General features: G+C 35.0%; 1 protein-coding gene across 2 annotated transcripts; it reads left to right on the forward strand.

Annotated features, from left to right (window-relative positions):
- Positions 1-877: 877 nt before the first annotated feature.
- LOC142348479 (uncharacterized) lies at positions 878-11,927 on the forward strand. Of its 2 annotated transcripts, XM_075399863.1 has the most exons (4): positions 878-1,067; positions 1,454-1,828; positions 5,635-5,773; positions 11,648-11,927. In XM_075399863.1, exons 2-4 carry the CDS (start codon positions 1,642-1,644, stop codon positions 11,784-11,786), a joined length of 465 nt encoding a protein of 154 aa, XP_075255978.1. In that variant the 5' UTR covers positions 878-1,067; positions 1,454-1,641; the 3' UTR covers positions 11,787-11,927. The 2 variants fall into 2 exon arrangements, with proteins under 2 accessions (XP_075255978.1, XP_075255970.1); XM_075399855.1 differs by having other exon boundaries at positions 878-1,828.
- The last annotated feature ends 4,508 nt before the right edge of the window (positions 11,928-16,435 follow it).

A 16,435-nucleotide genomic window follows, 5' to 3' on the forward strand; every position in this document is an offset into this window, starting at 1 on the left:
CCTGGATATGAAGAGTATAACTTTGAAAATTTACACCAAGTTGATGTTTTGAACAAGGTAACACGTAACTACTATGTTCGGATATCCAATGGTGTTTAGCGTTGCTAATATGCACAGAAAGAAAGGAACAACAGATACTCAAAATCTAATTTAGTAGAAAGCCATTCGTCTTGGTTTCTATATCATGGTGATCCTCAAATTGGCCGATATGGTTTTAAGCCGACAACCACAAAAGTCGAATTTAAGCCGTGATCCCGACTGGGCACAAAATGTAACGATTGGACGAACTAGTTATATTTTGTCCAATCAGATTTGTCGACCAATCAAGATTAAGCGGCCGGCTGAATTTCTCATTTTGTCTTTTCGGCTTGTCCCGCGTTCGGCCAGTAATCTTAGCACCCTATACCATATATCAGTTAGTTCCGCCCGTCGTAATTTCCCACAACTGAATAATCCTAAGCCGCATTCTCGTTTTGGCAATACAATAATGGGCCGATTTTATTTAGTGGTGCAAAATGGAGTCTTTCTTGATTTTTACATTTTCAAAAGATGTCTAAAAGCGCTCGAATTAGCGTCCTTCTTCCTTTTGTTTGGCACTACAAATCCATTAATTGGTCAACGTTGATTTAACAAAAGCAGCTGAATTAAAGCCACTTTTGAAGTATTTTTCATTTTCAAGGTTTATTTTTTGCACTTTCTAAAGCACCCCTGTTTATTGTTTAAGTGCCAAAACGTGATTGAACTCAGCCACAGTGTTTTCCACGTTTTGTTCACGTTCACCTGAATTCGTGAAAACTTTTCTTAACGTGATTTTTTTGCTTTTATTCAGATTTCTTGTTCAGAATTATGCATTTAATTAGGTGTTTGTAGCTTTACAGTACATACATATTAAAACTTTTGTTTATTTATCCGGTGTATTAAATTTTTGTACGGCTTTGTTTTCAAAAAGTGCACGTTTGTTTTTTACCTTTCAGTGTAACCAATTCAATAATTGCGAGCGAATAAAGCGCGACCGCATTTCAACCAGTTTTTTAGAATTAGTTTAATTTAGTTTCCCCTCAATAACAGTGGAAAATTAATTTCCTGTCAAATTGATCTCGTAATCGGATTATATTTTGAACTATACCATTCCTAAAATCGATTCATTCAACAATAAGTCTGTATTCGGAGTCGTCCTTTAGAGCAGAATATTTTAATCTGTATTGAAGAGTTTTCGTTGTTTGTTCAGTTTTTTTTCAATTACTTAAATAAGTTCGAAGGCGGAGGACTAAAGCCTATATGAATTTGCCCTATTATGAAGGAATAGCCCCAACTTATAGATGATATCATTAAATATAAAAAACTTGCCTGTTCTTTTTCGTACTATAAACAGTCATACAAGAGTCATTTTAAACAATCATACCAGGAACTATTTTAAGCATTTCAAACTAAATCAATTTTCCACGCTTTGAAGTTGAAAATTACTTAATATAATCGATAGCGACATCTACCCAAGTAATTAACTTTGACTCAACATTGAAAACTATCTAAATTTCCACTCATTAATTGATTCGAACTTTGAGGTTTGCCCAGTGACAATATTTTATTCGGCTATTCTACGTTGGTTGCGATCTGTAAACAAATAACACTAAAGTAAACACAATGTCGGGGATGCCGGATGAGTTAGATGATGAGAAGATAGCAGAACTGAAGGAGGTGTTTGCCATGCACGATCCGGAGGGACAGGGAATGGTCAAGTCCGGTGAATTGGGGGAGATGTTGCAGAAGTTGGGCCTGGAACTGTTTCCGGAGGAGGTCGAGGACATCACATTCGACATCGACAAAAATGGTGAGTTCTGATGAGAGCATTTATAAGATGTAATCTTATAAGCGGTTTCGTTAAATATAATAGTAAAGTTTGATTACAATATATCAAAATTCCAAAATACCTAATGTGCCCATATACTCAATGCCATTATAAGCAATTTGTTCCCTTTGATAACTTTGTTCAATAATCCGACCACGAATTAGCAGTTGGTATTACAAGCATTTTTTAAATCATAATTAAGCGATAAAAATAATCCCATGTTCGGTTAGGTGTCAGGACAATTTACCCAATGCCATTATACCCAATGCCAAAATACCCAATGCCAATAGACCCAATGCCATCATACCCAATGCACTTTGATACTACCGTTCAATAGTCCGACAACAAATTAGCAGTCGTTATTACCCTATGTTTTACCATATTTAATGGCCATGGCCATGCCTCAGCGGCCCGTGGGACTTGACATGAAACTATCACAACTGAACAAGCGATTAAATTATTATGCTTAATGGCCATGGCCATGCCTCAGCGGCCCATGGGACTTGATATAAAACTATCACAACCGAACAAGCGATTAAATTATTATGCTTAATGGCTATGGCCAAGCCTCAGCGGCCCGTGGGACTTGATATAAAACTATCACAACCGAACAAGCGATTAGATTATTATGCTTAATGGCCATGGCCATGCCTCAGTGGCCCGTGGGACTTGATATGAAACTATCACAACCGAACAAGCGATTAAATTATTATGCTTAATGGCCATGGCCATGCCTCAACGGCCCATGGGACTTGATATGAAACTATTACAAACGAACAAGCGATTAAATTATTATGCTTAATGGCCATGGCCATGCCTCAGCGGCCCGTGGGATTTGATATGAAACTATCACAACCGAACAAGCGATTAAATTATTATGCTTAGTGGCCATGGCCATGCCTCAACGGCCCATGGGACTTGATATGAAACTATTACAACCGAACAAGCGATTAAATTATTATGCCTAATGGCCATGGCCATGCCTCAGCGGCCCGTGGGACTTGATATGAAACTATCACAACCAAACAAGCGATTAAATTATTATGCTTAATGGCCATGGCTATGCCTCAGCGGCCCGTGGGACTTGATATGAAACTATCACAACCGAACAAGCGATTAAATTATTATGCTTAATGGCCATGGCCATGCTTCAGCGGCCCGTGGGACTTGATATGAAACTATCACAACCGAACAAGTAATTAAATTATTATGCTTAATGGCCATGGCCATGCCTCAGCGGCCCGTGGGACTTGATATGAAACTATCACAACCGAACAAACTATTAAATTATTATGCTTAATGTCCATGGCCATGCCTCAGCGGCCCGTGGGACTTGATATGAAACTATCACAACCGAAAGAGCGATTCAATTATTATGCTTAATGGCCATGGCCGTGCCTCAGCGGCCCGTGGGACTTGATATGAAACTATCACAACCGAACATGGAATTATATTATCCGCTTGTTAAATCATACGTGTAAGAGCTAATTTCTGCTAGTTAGTACTAGGATTATGGAACAAAAATACCAATGTGAATTGGGTATAATGGCATTGGGTATTTTGGCATTGGGTATTTTGGCATTGGGTAAATTGTTATGTAACCGTTCGGTTATGATAGTTTCATATCAAATCCCACTGGAGGTTGAGGCATTGCCCAACGAACTTAGTCTTACATCTAAAACTTGGTAAATATACTTTATTAAATGTTAAATTATCTCACTTAGATATTATTATGCTAAATATAGTCCTACTGTTAAATCTAACTATAGGGTAAAACATTGGTTATATTTTGGGTGGTGAACAGACAAAACAGTCCCAGACAAAACAGTCCCGAACAAAACAGTCCCAAATAGCAAAATATTCCCAGACAAAACAGTCCCAGACAAAATAGTCCCAAGAAAGCAGACAAAACATTCCCAGACAAAATAGTCCCAACTAAAGATAGAGCTAAACATATGCACTCCAATTAACAAAGGAACCACTTAAATTATTCATATAATTGTATTTCGTTGAGCAAATATTAAGCTGATTGCAACTTAGTTTTAGCCAAATTATGTCTTTTGAAACAATTTTTCGGTATAATCCTCGTTCATATCAATTAAAAACAGAGCATACAGGGGTATTTCATCACATTGGGTATTTTGTCATTGGGTATATTGTCCCAATAATTGTGCCAATGGCACCAATATTAATGGCAGTTTCTGTCTGATCGCAGCGCAACAGCATGAGTCAGTTTCTTTGGCTGACCGTCACAGCTGCCCTATTCACTTGTGCCCTATTCACTTGTTTCCTATTCCTTTTCTCCCCCTCTCAAGCAATGATTTTTAGTGAAAAACAATGATTTCAATATTTGATAGTTCCCGACGTTTTAGAATTTTGGTTCTGTAGCCTGACCAAATTTGGTCGAGCAAGTTCTGTTTTTGATTTTAAAAAAAATGTTCGAACCCCACTTAAGGGACAGAAATAAAATCTCACCTGTGTTTTTCGATTTTGTTTGTTTAGACAATTTCATGTAATTGAAAATTTTACCGTGTCATACAAAAATTTGTTTGGCTGACCGTTTCGCTCAATGATTACGCTTGTTCAATTTTTATTAATGTGAGTTGCGGTGCGCGATCTGCTCATCTTCAAAACTTGGGATAAAAACAAGTTTGGCAACGTTGAGAGGTGAATTAAGGCAACCGAACATGGTTGCCAAAATCAAGAGAATGAATACAACAGAATACTGCAGTTGATGATAAATTTTGTATTTCACGAATTCAAAGAAAATTGGAGCGTGGACCGCACAGCTAAATCATGAATGAACGTTGAACAATCAACTTAAATAACCGACAAATAACAATAGCAGAGACATAAAAGGTACTATATATATGGGTACTCATTTATAGGTACTCTATATCATCTTAAAACATGAATAAAATGTGAAGTATATGATTATCATTACCGTAGAAAAACTAAGTGGTATAAATTGAGAGTTGGCCTATCGATTTTTTTATATCAATACAAGGTTTATCGATTTTCGTTTTTTTCCGGTAAACTCGTACGGTAACTCTTTGTGAACATTGAGGTGATGTTGCATCGCTTTGTCCAGTTTCAGTCCAATAAATTTGACATTGTGTCCATCTACTGAAACAAGAGTAGGAAAAACTCTTTGTCAAATTTTAATCACCGCTCTAATTTTCGTTATCTTTTTTAAATATAATTTGAAGAGTTCAAGTTTGAAATTACGGCTAAAGCTTCATAGGATTCAGTTGAGATTCAGTGAATAGAACAGTAAAAGTGTAAGGAATACATTTTTCTACTTTTCAGCGAGATTGATTGTACTATAAATTAGCTGTGAAATTTTGAGTTGATTATTTTACTCTGACAACGTTTAAAAAAGAGTGAACTTTTAAGATGCGCCAGGTTTTTCTTGATAGTTTGCTTTATTAGCTCATGCTATCATTGGAAAGGATTTTTCATGGTTCACAGTTTCAGGCGCTTAACTGTACCAAGCAAAGCTATTGCTTAAAGTCTTTGCAGCAACTGATTGCAATAAATTTCCTGATAAGTCTTTTTTTACTTCGCTATTTCACAGATGAAGAGACTTTTGTTTTCATGAGGTTGGTGAAAGATATTTTTACCCTCGGACAAGTCACTTAATAAGCGCAAGATGGGAAGTCTATTTGAAAGCGCAGATGCGTGAGCCTCCTTGTATTATATAGATTTATAGTTTAAATACCAGATCACGGCTGTGTCGAAACACTTATTTCCCAGTGAACATCTAACAATGTTATTGTTTTTTAAAGCAGAGGGAGTGTTCGACTACGCAGAGTTCGAAGCTATCTACGTGAAAGTCACCAAACCACAGACAGAAGACGATGTGCTGCAAGCATTCAAGTTCTTCGACAAGGAAAAACTCGGATTCATCTGGGCCGAGGACCTCAAGTAAATAGTGTCATCTTTGCAATCTTTTGTTAACTAATTGAAAGACGTTTTGGATTTCTCCCCAACAATACCAATAATTCCTTAGTATAATTCAACGGTAAAATTACATATCAAAAATGAGATAGGGCACAAAAACAAGTACCCTTTTGAATTAAGCAAAATAGACTGCTCCTTTTTGAATCATCTCGCTCTTTAATCCATGAAAATAGCGATACGCCTTGAACCTAATTTTAATCATAGTGACATTGAGTTCTCCTTTAAACATAAAGGGTTGCTGAACTTTGTGATCAGACTTTTTAGTATTTTTTCCATTTTGAAAACCGCAACAAAAATACTTCTTAAGCCTATTTAGGTAACTCTACTGGAAGTACAGACCTGAAATTGCCGACTTAAACTTCTAATCTCGAAAGATTGCCTATTTTAATTCCTCTCCTTAAAAGAGTGTTCTAGAATTAAAATTCTGCCGGTTCTTCGCAAAATGAAGTCGATATTTACTCAAATTGCATCATTTTGTTCATAGAAATTGATCTTTTTCATAAAACATATTGTTCTAAGATTTGGAACATTCACGTAATTTCGGTAATGATCACGGTTAGCAAAATCGAGTTTTGTTCTTAACGTAGATTTTTTGAATAGAAAAGGACTCAAATTGTATTGGGGTGCTGTCTTTTTATAATATTTTTGCAACTTTCGAATTCAAATTCCAGAAAAATAAAACTTCATATCGAGATTGAATTGAAGAGGGGTCTCATTGGCGTTCAAAAGAGGCCCATTAATTCTATAGTATGCTTTCAGTGAAAAGCTCACGAATTTTATAACTTTGACAAAGTGTTTTTTGTAACGTTTTCACGAACTCTCGACTTTTAACCTCATTTGCTACTCTTTTTACATTCCTACGACTTAATTGTAGTAATGAGGCATAGATCAACCTATCCCATGCTTTCATTGATACATTATGGCTCTTATGGTTTCGAATAAACTTGTTTGAAGAAAATCTCAGGTAATTTTTGAAATTATCCAAAATATTTAATCTTATTTTGGTCGATTTGTACCTGCGTCTCATTAAAAATCAGTATGCCTTTTTGCAGGGAAACAAAATTACTCTGGATAGCGGTTCCGCTCTTTAATTTTTGGTTTTGACTTCAAAACTACGAGTTTTCACAAAATGTTTTGTGATTTTTGAATACTTGCACCCATTTTTGAGATCATGTTTGGGTAAACTGTCACATTTTTGCAACAATGAAAAGTACCAGTGGTCCTCATTGGAGGCCCAGTTGGCCTTATGTTTTTTTGTTAACTGTTTTTATACTTTCCATGGCTTTAAAACTGTTGTGGCAAATTGATTTGAATGTTTGAATTTCGACATTATTTGTCGTACGCTTCTTCAACTCAAAGTTTTGAAGATTCTCATCTTTAATTTTTTTCATCATAGAGTAAAAACTATAAACAACCAAATTTTTAATCGAACACTTGTTTTGTGGTTTACGTGAGATAACGGAATCTTTTTTCAATAATTGTTTGGTCGAGAACTTGGCTGAATAAAAATTTAGAGGTAAAATGCTATGACTGGACAAATATTTGGTCCAAAATTTTAAAATTCATTTGATTAATTGCTCTCAAACGACGTTTGTAGCAATTATATTAGTCCTGTCGGTCTTTTTAATGCAATTTTTCGCTTGACCGATTTTTCGTCTGACGCTTTTGACTTTTCGTCCTTAAAAATGGGGTAAACAGGAAGAGCCCAGTGGCATTGAGTGGTTTTAGAGCTTTACAGATTTGTTTCAGCTCAAACAGTTGTGGAGACTTATACTTATGGTGTGATTGGCGGTTCTTAGAGGTTGAAGACCCTTCCACTGTTGACCCCCTACTATTGCGCCAACCGACCCTGCCCCAGCGCGCTGCTACCCCCCCCCCCACTGTTACCCCACGCCCCTATCAGCCCTCGGTGAACACCCCCAACCCCCCCCTTTTCTAGCTACTGACGAACAACCGCTCGCTAAAAACACGCAAATTTATACTATTTTGCACAATTTTTTCAAGCTTTTTGTCATTTTTTGAGTTATATCAGCCCTAGGTATCAGCCCTAGAGTTATATCAGCCCAAGATTTGTTTCAGCTCAAACAGTTGTGGAGACTTATACTTATGGTGTGATTGGCGGTTCTTAGAGGTTGAAGACCCCTCCACTGTTGACCCCCTACTATTGCGCCAACCGACCCTGCCCCAGCGCGCTGCTACCCCCCCCCACTGTTACCCCACGCCCCTATCAGCCCTCGGTGAACACCCCCAACCCCCCCCCTTTTCTAGCTACTGACGAACAACCGCTCGCTAAAAACACGCAAATTTATACTATTTTGCACAATTTTTTCAAGCTTTTTGTCATTTTTTGAGTTATATCAGCCCTAGGTATCGAGGAACCTACTTTTGATAAGTTTTTTTTAAAAAAATTTTTTAAAAGTTTTTTAGCCTTAAGAGCAATGGAGCCTCCTCTAGGTTTTGATAAAAGTTTACTGTTTAGTTTTTAAAAGTAATCGAATGTCTTTCAAGTTTTTAACATCACAAAATTAGATTTTTTTAAAAAGTTTTTTTTTGCAATTTCCAAGTTTTTTGAAATTGTTTGTCACTTTTTTTTAGGTTTCTCCAGCCTCAAGAGCCAAGGAGACTCCTCTAGGGTTTGATAATATATTAATGTATAGATTCCAGATGTAATAGAATATTTTTCAAGATTTTAATATCACGATTTTAAGCAATTTTTTAAAAAACCTTTTGCAATTTTACCAAGGTTTTCAAATATCTTTTGACTTTTTTAAATTTTTTCTGTGCACCAGGGGGCGCAGTAATCTGCTCCGAGATTTGATAGTAAGCTGCTGCATAATGTCTAGAGTTAATGGAATGGTTATCAATCTTTAAATGACACGAGTTTTAGCAACTTTTTGATAAAATTTAATATAAATTTTTCGAGAAATTATTATCATATTCCAAGTTTATATATTTATGAGCCAGTTAAACTGTTTAAAGCTTGACATTACGATACTGGATAATCTCTTGAGACACTGTATTATTCTGAAGATATTATTATTGCAAATTTAAGCAGAGTTTAACAATCTTTACTGGCCAACGAAGCTTTTTAAGTCTTTCAGAAGGGTTATATGACAGATATCCATGGACAAAAATGTTTTTAAACATTTTCGTCACTGAGAAATGTAGAAAACTCTTATATTCCTAGCTCTCTCTCTGTGTGTTGGTTGGGTTTTCTTTCCTTATCTTTCTTGTTCACGTTTTATCTCTCGCACGCACACACAATCTCTCTGCTTAACTTTTCTGTTGATACAGCAGATCAGCCGCTGTTATGTGGCTTGATGCCATTGTCTGTTACCTCACGCCCTTCAGTCGAGATTAAGCTAGCCTCACTGAACAGTGGCTACGTACTAACGACGCCAACCGCTTGCCAGTCGTTTGAGGCAAATCGCACGACGTTGGTCGGTTATGTTATGTTCTTTTTTAACAGATAAAGGAACGATTTTCGTTTCAAATTGTGTGCTGAAATAGCCTGCTTTAAGGAAGTTTATAGATAAAAGCTATTCATGGACAAAAAAGTACCTGAAAAAAGAAATGTCGCCAGTTGAACGTTATCTCACGAAGCTGAAAACCACTATTGTAGCTCTTGGAAGAAGTCAAGAGTTATTTCGGCAACAATCAGATCAAATTTTTAACTTTTTTGTACCTTAAGCAATAGATCGAATGAAGTTAAAATGTTACTTAAAAACAAACTTGAAAGTATTGAAAATTATGAAGCACAGTACTTTTAAAAGGTTTAGCTTTGGAAGTAAGATTGATTTTTTTTTGTTTCAGAATTCTGAATGACTTTCAACTCATTGAAAAAGGGGAATAAACATGAGGAAAATTGGTAGCAAAACTCTTAACCTTCTTTGTGTTTCTATTGATTAGAGTTTCAATTACTGCTTAGTTATTTTCATGCAATGATGTTTTTGGTAATATCTTTTGTCCGAAACGAAGGTTATCTTGCAAGATCTTGCAAGAAACTGGCAGAATCTTACAAGACGATACATCGTCTTGCAAAAATTTCTGCCAGATTCTTGCCAGATCTTCCAAGATAACCAATCATTTTGCAGGAATCTTGTAACAAACCATTCGTTTCGCAAATTCTTGCAAGATAACCGTTCGTAAAAAAACGTCCTTATACTTAGAAAGACCTTACATTTAGAAGGAAAACGCTAAAGCGGTCGCAGTATTTGAATGTACACATAATTTAGGCATCGACAAAAAAGCGAAAGACAGAACAATTAAAGATCATCAGAAAAGAATTCATCTGAGCATCAAGAAAACAGTCCCTCTATCTTCGCTGATCTTCATTATTTTTAAATAAAATTTCGTTTTTTTTTTTAAATTTTTTTTCAATATTCTTTTTCTTGATTTTCTGATTTCTTGACCGAACTCTTGGGTTAAATTGGGTTAAAGACCGAATGCTTGGGCTGCAGTTGGGTTGAATATGTGTTGATGATTTCTCTGACAAAAAGGAATTTTCCATACGCACACAAACACACTCACAAACACACACAGAGACACACACATTTACACACACATACACACACACACAATACACGCACACAGACACACACACACACACACGCAACACACGGACACAGACAGAGTTTTTCTTGAAACGTACTTTTCTTACAAAAAATTCAAATTATTCTCCCACTTTAAAGAGACATCTATCGCAAACAGGTCAATCAATCTTGTAACTGTAATCACTAACAGAACACTGAACCATAAAATGGTGATATAAATTCATTTTGTCATTCATTAGATATAAGGACTTTAATTTAAAAACGTTTTCTGACAACTAAATACCTCGAACAGTAATTTCAAAATTCTTTTAAGAAAACTGATCTCTAATAATTACAAAGACTTGGAACCAAACATGGAATCAAATCCAGATAGGCTACTAATTTTTTTTAGGTTGATAAGGCTTATACTTTGTTTAAAGGAAGTGCATAAGGAATGCTCAGAGATGGTAAAACATCACGCGGTTGCGAGTTTTTCTTTGAAACGCACTTTTTCACAAATTCAAATTATTGATTGATTGTTCACTTGCGCAATAATTTTGATTAATTGTGTCCTCACTCAGAGCCAATTTTATGTGTTTTTGAAAAATATTTGTTTTGCCAGAATTGTTGGAAACTTATTTTATTATTACTTAAATTTATTAGAAACTTGGCAAGATTTTATATTAAATTTTATAATAATTGATATGTTGCTTGGCATGGGAAGGTCTATCAAGCGCAAGAACCGTTTGACTGTGCTCTTGGAGAATGTTGATCAGGAAAACGGCCATTTTCCAAAATTCAATTTCAATCTTCTAATTTTGTGAAACTTCTAATTTTCATGGTTCACTTTTTTCATACAATTCTGGCCACCGCAGCAGACACTATAGTAATAAAAACAAGTTGAAATTCCTACCCTGCGCAAGTGGGACATTAGAAAAAAATGACTAATTATGTCTGAGTGGCATATGGAGCTCCTATTTAATTGTCAGAACTTTTGACCAAAAGTCGCGCTGTTTTCTCCCAATTATTCATACGGTATATCTTGTCAAGTTTATAAGAATAATATTCATTGTTTTGTTTTAAATTTAAAACGCCTTCCTTACTAATTGCGTCATCAGTTTCAGCATTTCCTCTAATCTTCCGAAGATATAATACAGTACTCAAAATCACTATATTGAATTGCATTTAGCAGTTTGACGCAAAATATGCAGTTCATCTAAGCTAATTAGAAATGCAAATTGCGAGCAACAAGATCTGCATAAGCGCATAATTTTCAGTTCAACATTGTTGACCAACCTCTTTTCAGGAATATCCTAATGACGATCGGGGACAAAATGACAGAGAAGGAAGCAGACGAGTTGATCAAAGCAGCCGACATGAATTATGATGGAAAGATTGACTACATGAACTTTGTGGGACTAATGGCATCGGAACTGAGCTCATAATTTTCAACAATAAACCTTTTTCTTTCAAAACCAGTTTTCATAGCCAAGGAATTATGCTGTTGGTTGCATATCTGAATTGGTCTTAGAGTTTATGGTTTGTATTTGGTTAGTTTGTTATAATTCAAGATTACAAAACGAAAACTTGAGATTTTCTGAGTTGAGAGAATATCGCTAAATTTAGAACACTATCAAAGTAGTTGAAAATTCAGCGGAACAAGTTGAATTTTTGAATTGCTCACAAGATTATAACGTAACCGACATCAAACTTTAAAAATGGTCCAGATTTATTAAGGTCATAGTCTTGATTATTGTCTGTAATTGACTCGACATTTTGCCTGATCAAATTGATTACTTCACAATTTTATCTGTAAGAAAGTTGACTTGCGCATGACAAACTCTACATTTGTTCGCCATGGTTTTCATATGGGCACATTGAATATATTTGGTCCTAGCTCATATGACCATACAAAATTAACTCGAAGCACTTTTTATATAATAAATAACAAAAAATGAACAAATATGTCTCTCATAATTGAAACATGACGGCTCATGCCAGTCGTTGCTTAGCACAGAATGTTCTAACATACGCCTCATGTTTGCCAGGACGAGAGCAAAATTTCTCTCAGAAAAAGACTCCTTTTCATGGTCAATACACCGTGATTTCTATTACTCAATAGTCAAAACAAAATTTTTTTTTATAAGAAACCTCTAAAAAAGAAAGCTCATTAAAAATAAAAGATAGATAATGACATTTTTGATTGCTCTCAAACAAAGTTTGTAGCATCTATATTAGTCCTGTCGGTCTTTTTATGCGATTTTTTGCTGGACCGATTTTTCGTCTGGCCCATTTGACTTTTCATACACAAAAAGGGGCTGAAAAAGTAGCGCCCAGTGGGCACTAACTACAGCCTTTCAGCTCACTAGTCATCAATTATGCTCTTCACAGAAACTGTTTTGGAGACTTATAGTTATGGTGTGAAGGGCGGTTCTTAGAAGTTGAAGAACTCCTCTCATTGTTGCCCTCACTCACTGTTGCCTCCCAACCCACCCACTGTTGCCCCACCCCCCATCAGCCGCCCGGTCCATCCCCCGTGGCTAGCTACTGACAAAGCCAACCGCTAGCCGGTCGTTTGAGAGCAATTCGCCCGATGTTACTCGGTTAAGTTTTTAATTTAAAAACTTTGATTTTGAAATAATTCTTTTTCAGAGTTGTACGCTAACGTTAGCCGCTCTAAAATTCTATCAGAGTAATAATTATAAGTTTAAAAGACATTATTTTTGACGTTTTCCAAAAATCTAAAAATTCGAAGTCAACATTGTGCATCATTTTGGTGAATTTTGTGTGTTATAAATCATCCTCAAAATCGATTTGCAGAAAATAACATTACAGGTCAAGCAATACTCAAGAAAGAACAAGACGAAGTGTAGTTGAGAAATATTGCATGTTTCCGGTCTTTCTCTCATTATTTTGCCTTTTTAGTTCTCCTTGTTACAAATATCTCATATATGATCTACTTGGTCAAGTTTGAGTCAATTTAAAATGGCCATTAAAATTAAACGAATGGCCACAAAGAATTAATCTCTACAATCTAATTCAATTGGAAAAAACTAACACTTTTGTCGTTTTCCATTTGCGCAAACTTTTAAGGAGCCTAAATGAATACAATTTTTTTTATTAACAGAGTTAAAGGCGTCTTGTTTTCCTTTTCGCTATTTCTAGTTGAAGTTTCTGCCAAATAAAACTGGTAAAAAGATCTGAAAAGTTTGACATAGTTTTAAAAGCGTTCAAAATTTTAAATCTAGATTTCAAAAAAGAAGAAGTCTTGTTTTTCTCAATAATATCTAAAAAATATTCTGTTCTAAAAATTTCCATTCCTATATTTAATCATAATTTCTATTTTATCTGAAACATAATCCCATTAAACACAACCAACATTAACCATATATAACGAAAAAACGTAATTTTCTATTTTAATTACTAAACAATGAGAAAAAACCCGGAAAAGAATCCATTATGATTTTTTCTTTTCTTGTCAAAGCTTCTATCTATAAAAAAAAATTTTCAAAATGTTTTTTTATTTTTTTTAGTTACCAATCTGGTGTAATTCGTGGAAACTTTTAATGAAAAGTTTTGAAAAAAACTAGCGGTTAACCCTTACTCTATCTCTATCCACCACTAACCCCTCCCAATTTGCCTGACCAAATTGATTACTTCACAATTTTATCTAAGAGAAAGTTGACTTGCGCATGACAAACTCTACATTTGTTCGCCATGGTTTTCATATGGGCACATTGAATATATTTGGTCCTAGCTCATATGACCATACAAAATTAACTCAAAGCACTTTTTATATAATAAATGACAAAAAATGAACAAATATGTTTCTCATAATTGAAACATGACGGCTCATGCCAGTCGTTGCTTAGCACAGAATGTTCTAACATACGCCTCATGTTTGCCAGGACGAGAGCAAAATTTCTCTCAGAAAAAGAGTCCTTTTCAAGGTTGATAAACCGTGATTTCTATTACTCAATAGTCAACAACAACAGAAAATTTTTATAAAAGAAACCTCTAAAAAAGAAAGCTCATTTAAAACAAAAGATAGATAATGACATTTTTGATTGCTCTCAAACAGAGTGCGTAGCATCTATATTAGTCCTGTCGGTCTTTTTATGCGATTTTTCGCTTGACCGATTTTTCGTCTGGCCCATTTGACTATTCATCCTCAAAAAGGGGCAGAACAAGTAGCGCCCAAAAGGCACTAAGTGCTAATAAAGCCTTTCAGCTCACTAGTCATCAATTATGCTCTTCACAGAAACTGTTTTGGAGACTTATAGTTATGGTGTGAAGGGCGGTTCTTAGAAGTTGAAGAAATCCCCCTCATTGTTGCCCCCACTGTTGCCTCCCAACCCACCCACTGTTTCCCCACCCCCCATCAGCCGCCCGGTCCATCCCCCCGTGGCTAGCTACTGACGAAGCCAACCGCTAGCCGGTCGTTTCAGAGCAATTCGCCCGACGTTACTCGGTTAAGTTTTTAATTTAAAACTTTGATTTTGAAATAATTCTTTTTCAGAGTTGTACGCTAACGTTAGTCGCTCGAAAATTCTATCAGAGTAATAATTATAAGTTTAAAAGACATTATTTTTGACGTTTTCCAAAAATCTAAAAATTCGAAGTCAACATTGTGCATCATTTTGGTGAATTTTGTGTGTTATAAATCATCCTCAAAATCGATTTGCAGAAAATAACATTACAGGTCAAGCAATAATCAAGAAAGAACAAGACGAAGTGTAGTTGGGAAAAATTGAATGTTTCCGGTCTTTCTCTCATTGTTTTGCCTTTTTAGTTCTCCTTTTTACAAATATCCCATATATGATCTACTTGGTCAATTTTGAGTCAATTTAAAATGGCCAATAAATTAACGGAATTAACTTTCAGCCCAAGAATGGTTTCACAAAAATCGCTTTTCATTACAAAAAGAAAATTGATCAGATTTTGATATTTGGACATTTAACCTAGAAATGGTTCATAAGTGTCCTGCAATGATTTAAACAGCTCATCAATTGCCTGACACGACCAAAACATACGTTTGCAAGTCAATTTAGTTATTCACAGAATTAAAGACGAAGTAAAAAGATGAAAATAAAACTTAATCTAATATTCTGTTGTTCTGATTTTCATTATCATATTCTGGACCAGTTCTGTCAAGTTCAGGAAATTTCCTATTCTTTTGAACAAAGTAACTAAATTTTTCATGGGTTTCTTCTAGATACATTGGGTTTCCTGACTTTCTCATCTCAGGAATCCTAGTTTTGATCTGTTCCGTAGCATTTTTAGTCAAATCATTTCCTAAGTTAAAAAAGGAAGTGATTTTCATGATCAACGTAAATATTCATTGAAATCTGAAGAAAAGTTTCTTTATCTTCCACTAAGAATCAATCTCTACATTCTAATTCAATAGGAAAAAAACTAACACTTTTGTAGTTTTCCATTCGCGCAAACTTTTTAGGAGGCTAAATGAATACAATTTTTATTTATTAACAGAGTTAAAGGCGTCTTGTTTTCGTTTTCGCTATTTCTGGTTGAAGTTTCTGCCAAATAAAACTGGTAAAAAGATCTGGAAAGTTTGACATAGTTTAAAAAGCGTTCAAAATTTTATATCTAGGTTTCAAAAAGGAAGAAGTCACGTTTTTTCTCAATAATATCTAAAAAATATTCTGTTCTAAAAATTTCCATTCCAATATTTAATCATAATTTCTATTTTATCTGAAACATAATCCCATTAAACACAACCAACATTAACCATATATAACGAAAAAAAGTAATTTTCTATTTTAATTACTAAACAATTAGAAAAAACCCGGAAAAGAACCCATTATGATTTTTTCTTTTCTTGTGAAAGCTTCTATCTATAATAAAAATTTTTCAAAATGTTTTTTTAATTTTTTTAAGTTACCAATCTGGTGTAATTCATGAAAACTTTTAATGAAAAGTTTTGAAAAAAAACTAACTGTTAACCCTTACTCTATCTCTATCTACCACTACCCCCTCCCCTCCAATAATGAATAAATTTTCCCGTTTTCTTTTTTCGTGTCCATTTTTTAAAAAACTGTTCCAGTTTTTCACCCTGGATTAAATTTGACTTTCG

The sequence above is a fragment of the Convolutriloba macropyga genome, chromosome 1 (genome assembly GCF_964194025.1).
Source record: "Convolutriloba macropyga chromosome 1, txConMacr16.3, whole genome shotgun sequence".
Classification (NCBI taxonomy): Eukaryota; Metazoa; Xenacoelomorpha; order Acoela; family Convolutidae; genus Convolutriloba; species Convolutriloba macropyga.

Coding starts and splice junctions, on each gene's coding strand:
- LOC142348479 (XM_075399855.1), top strand. CDS start 1,642: ATGTCGGGGATGCCGGATGAGTTAGATGATGAGAAGATAGCAGAACTG. Junction 1,829..5,634: donor ATTCGACATCGACAAAAATG/GTGAGTTCTGAT, acceptor TGTTTTTTAAAG/CAGAGGGAGTGTTCGACTAC. Junction 5,774..11,647: donor ATCTGGGCCGAGGACCTCAA/GTAAATAGTGTC, acceptor ACCTCTTTTCAG/GAATATCCTAATGACGATCG.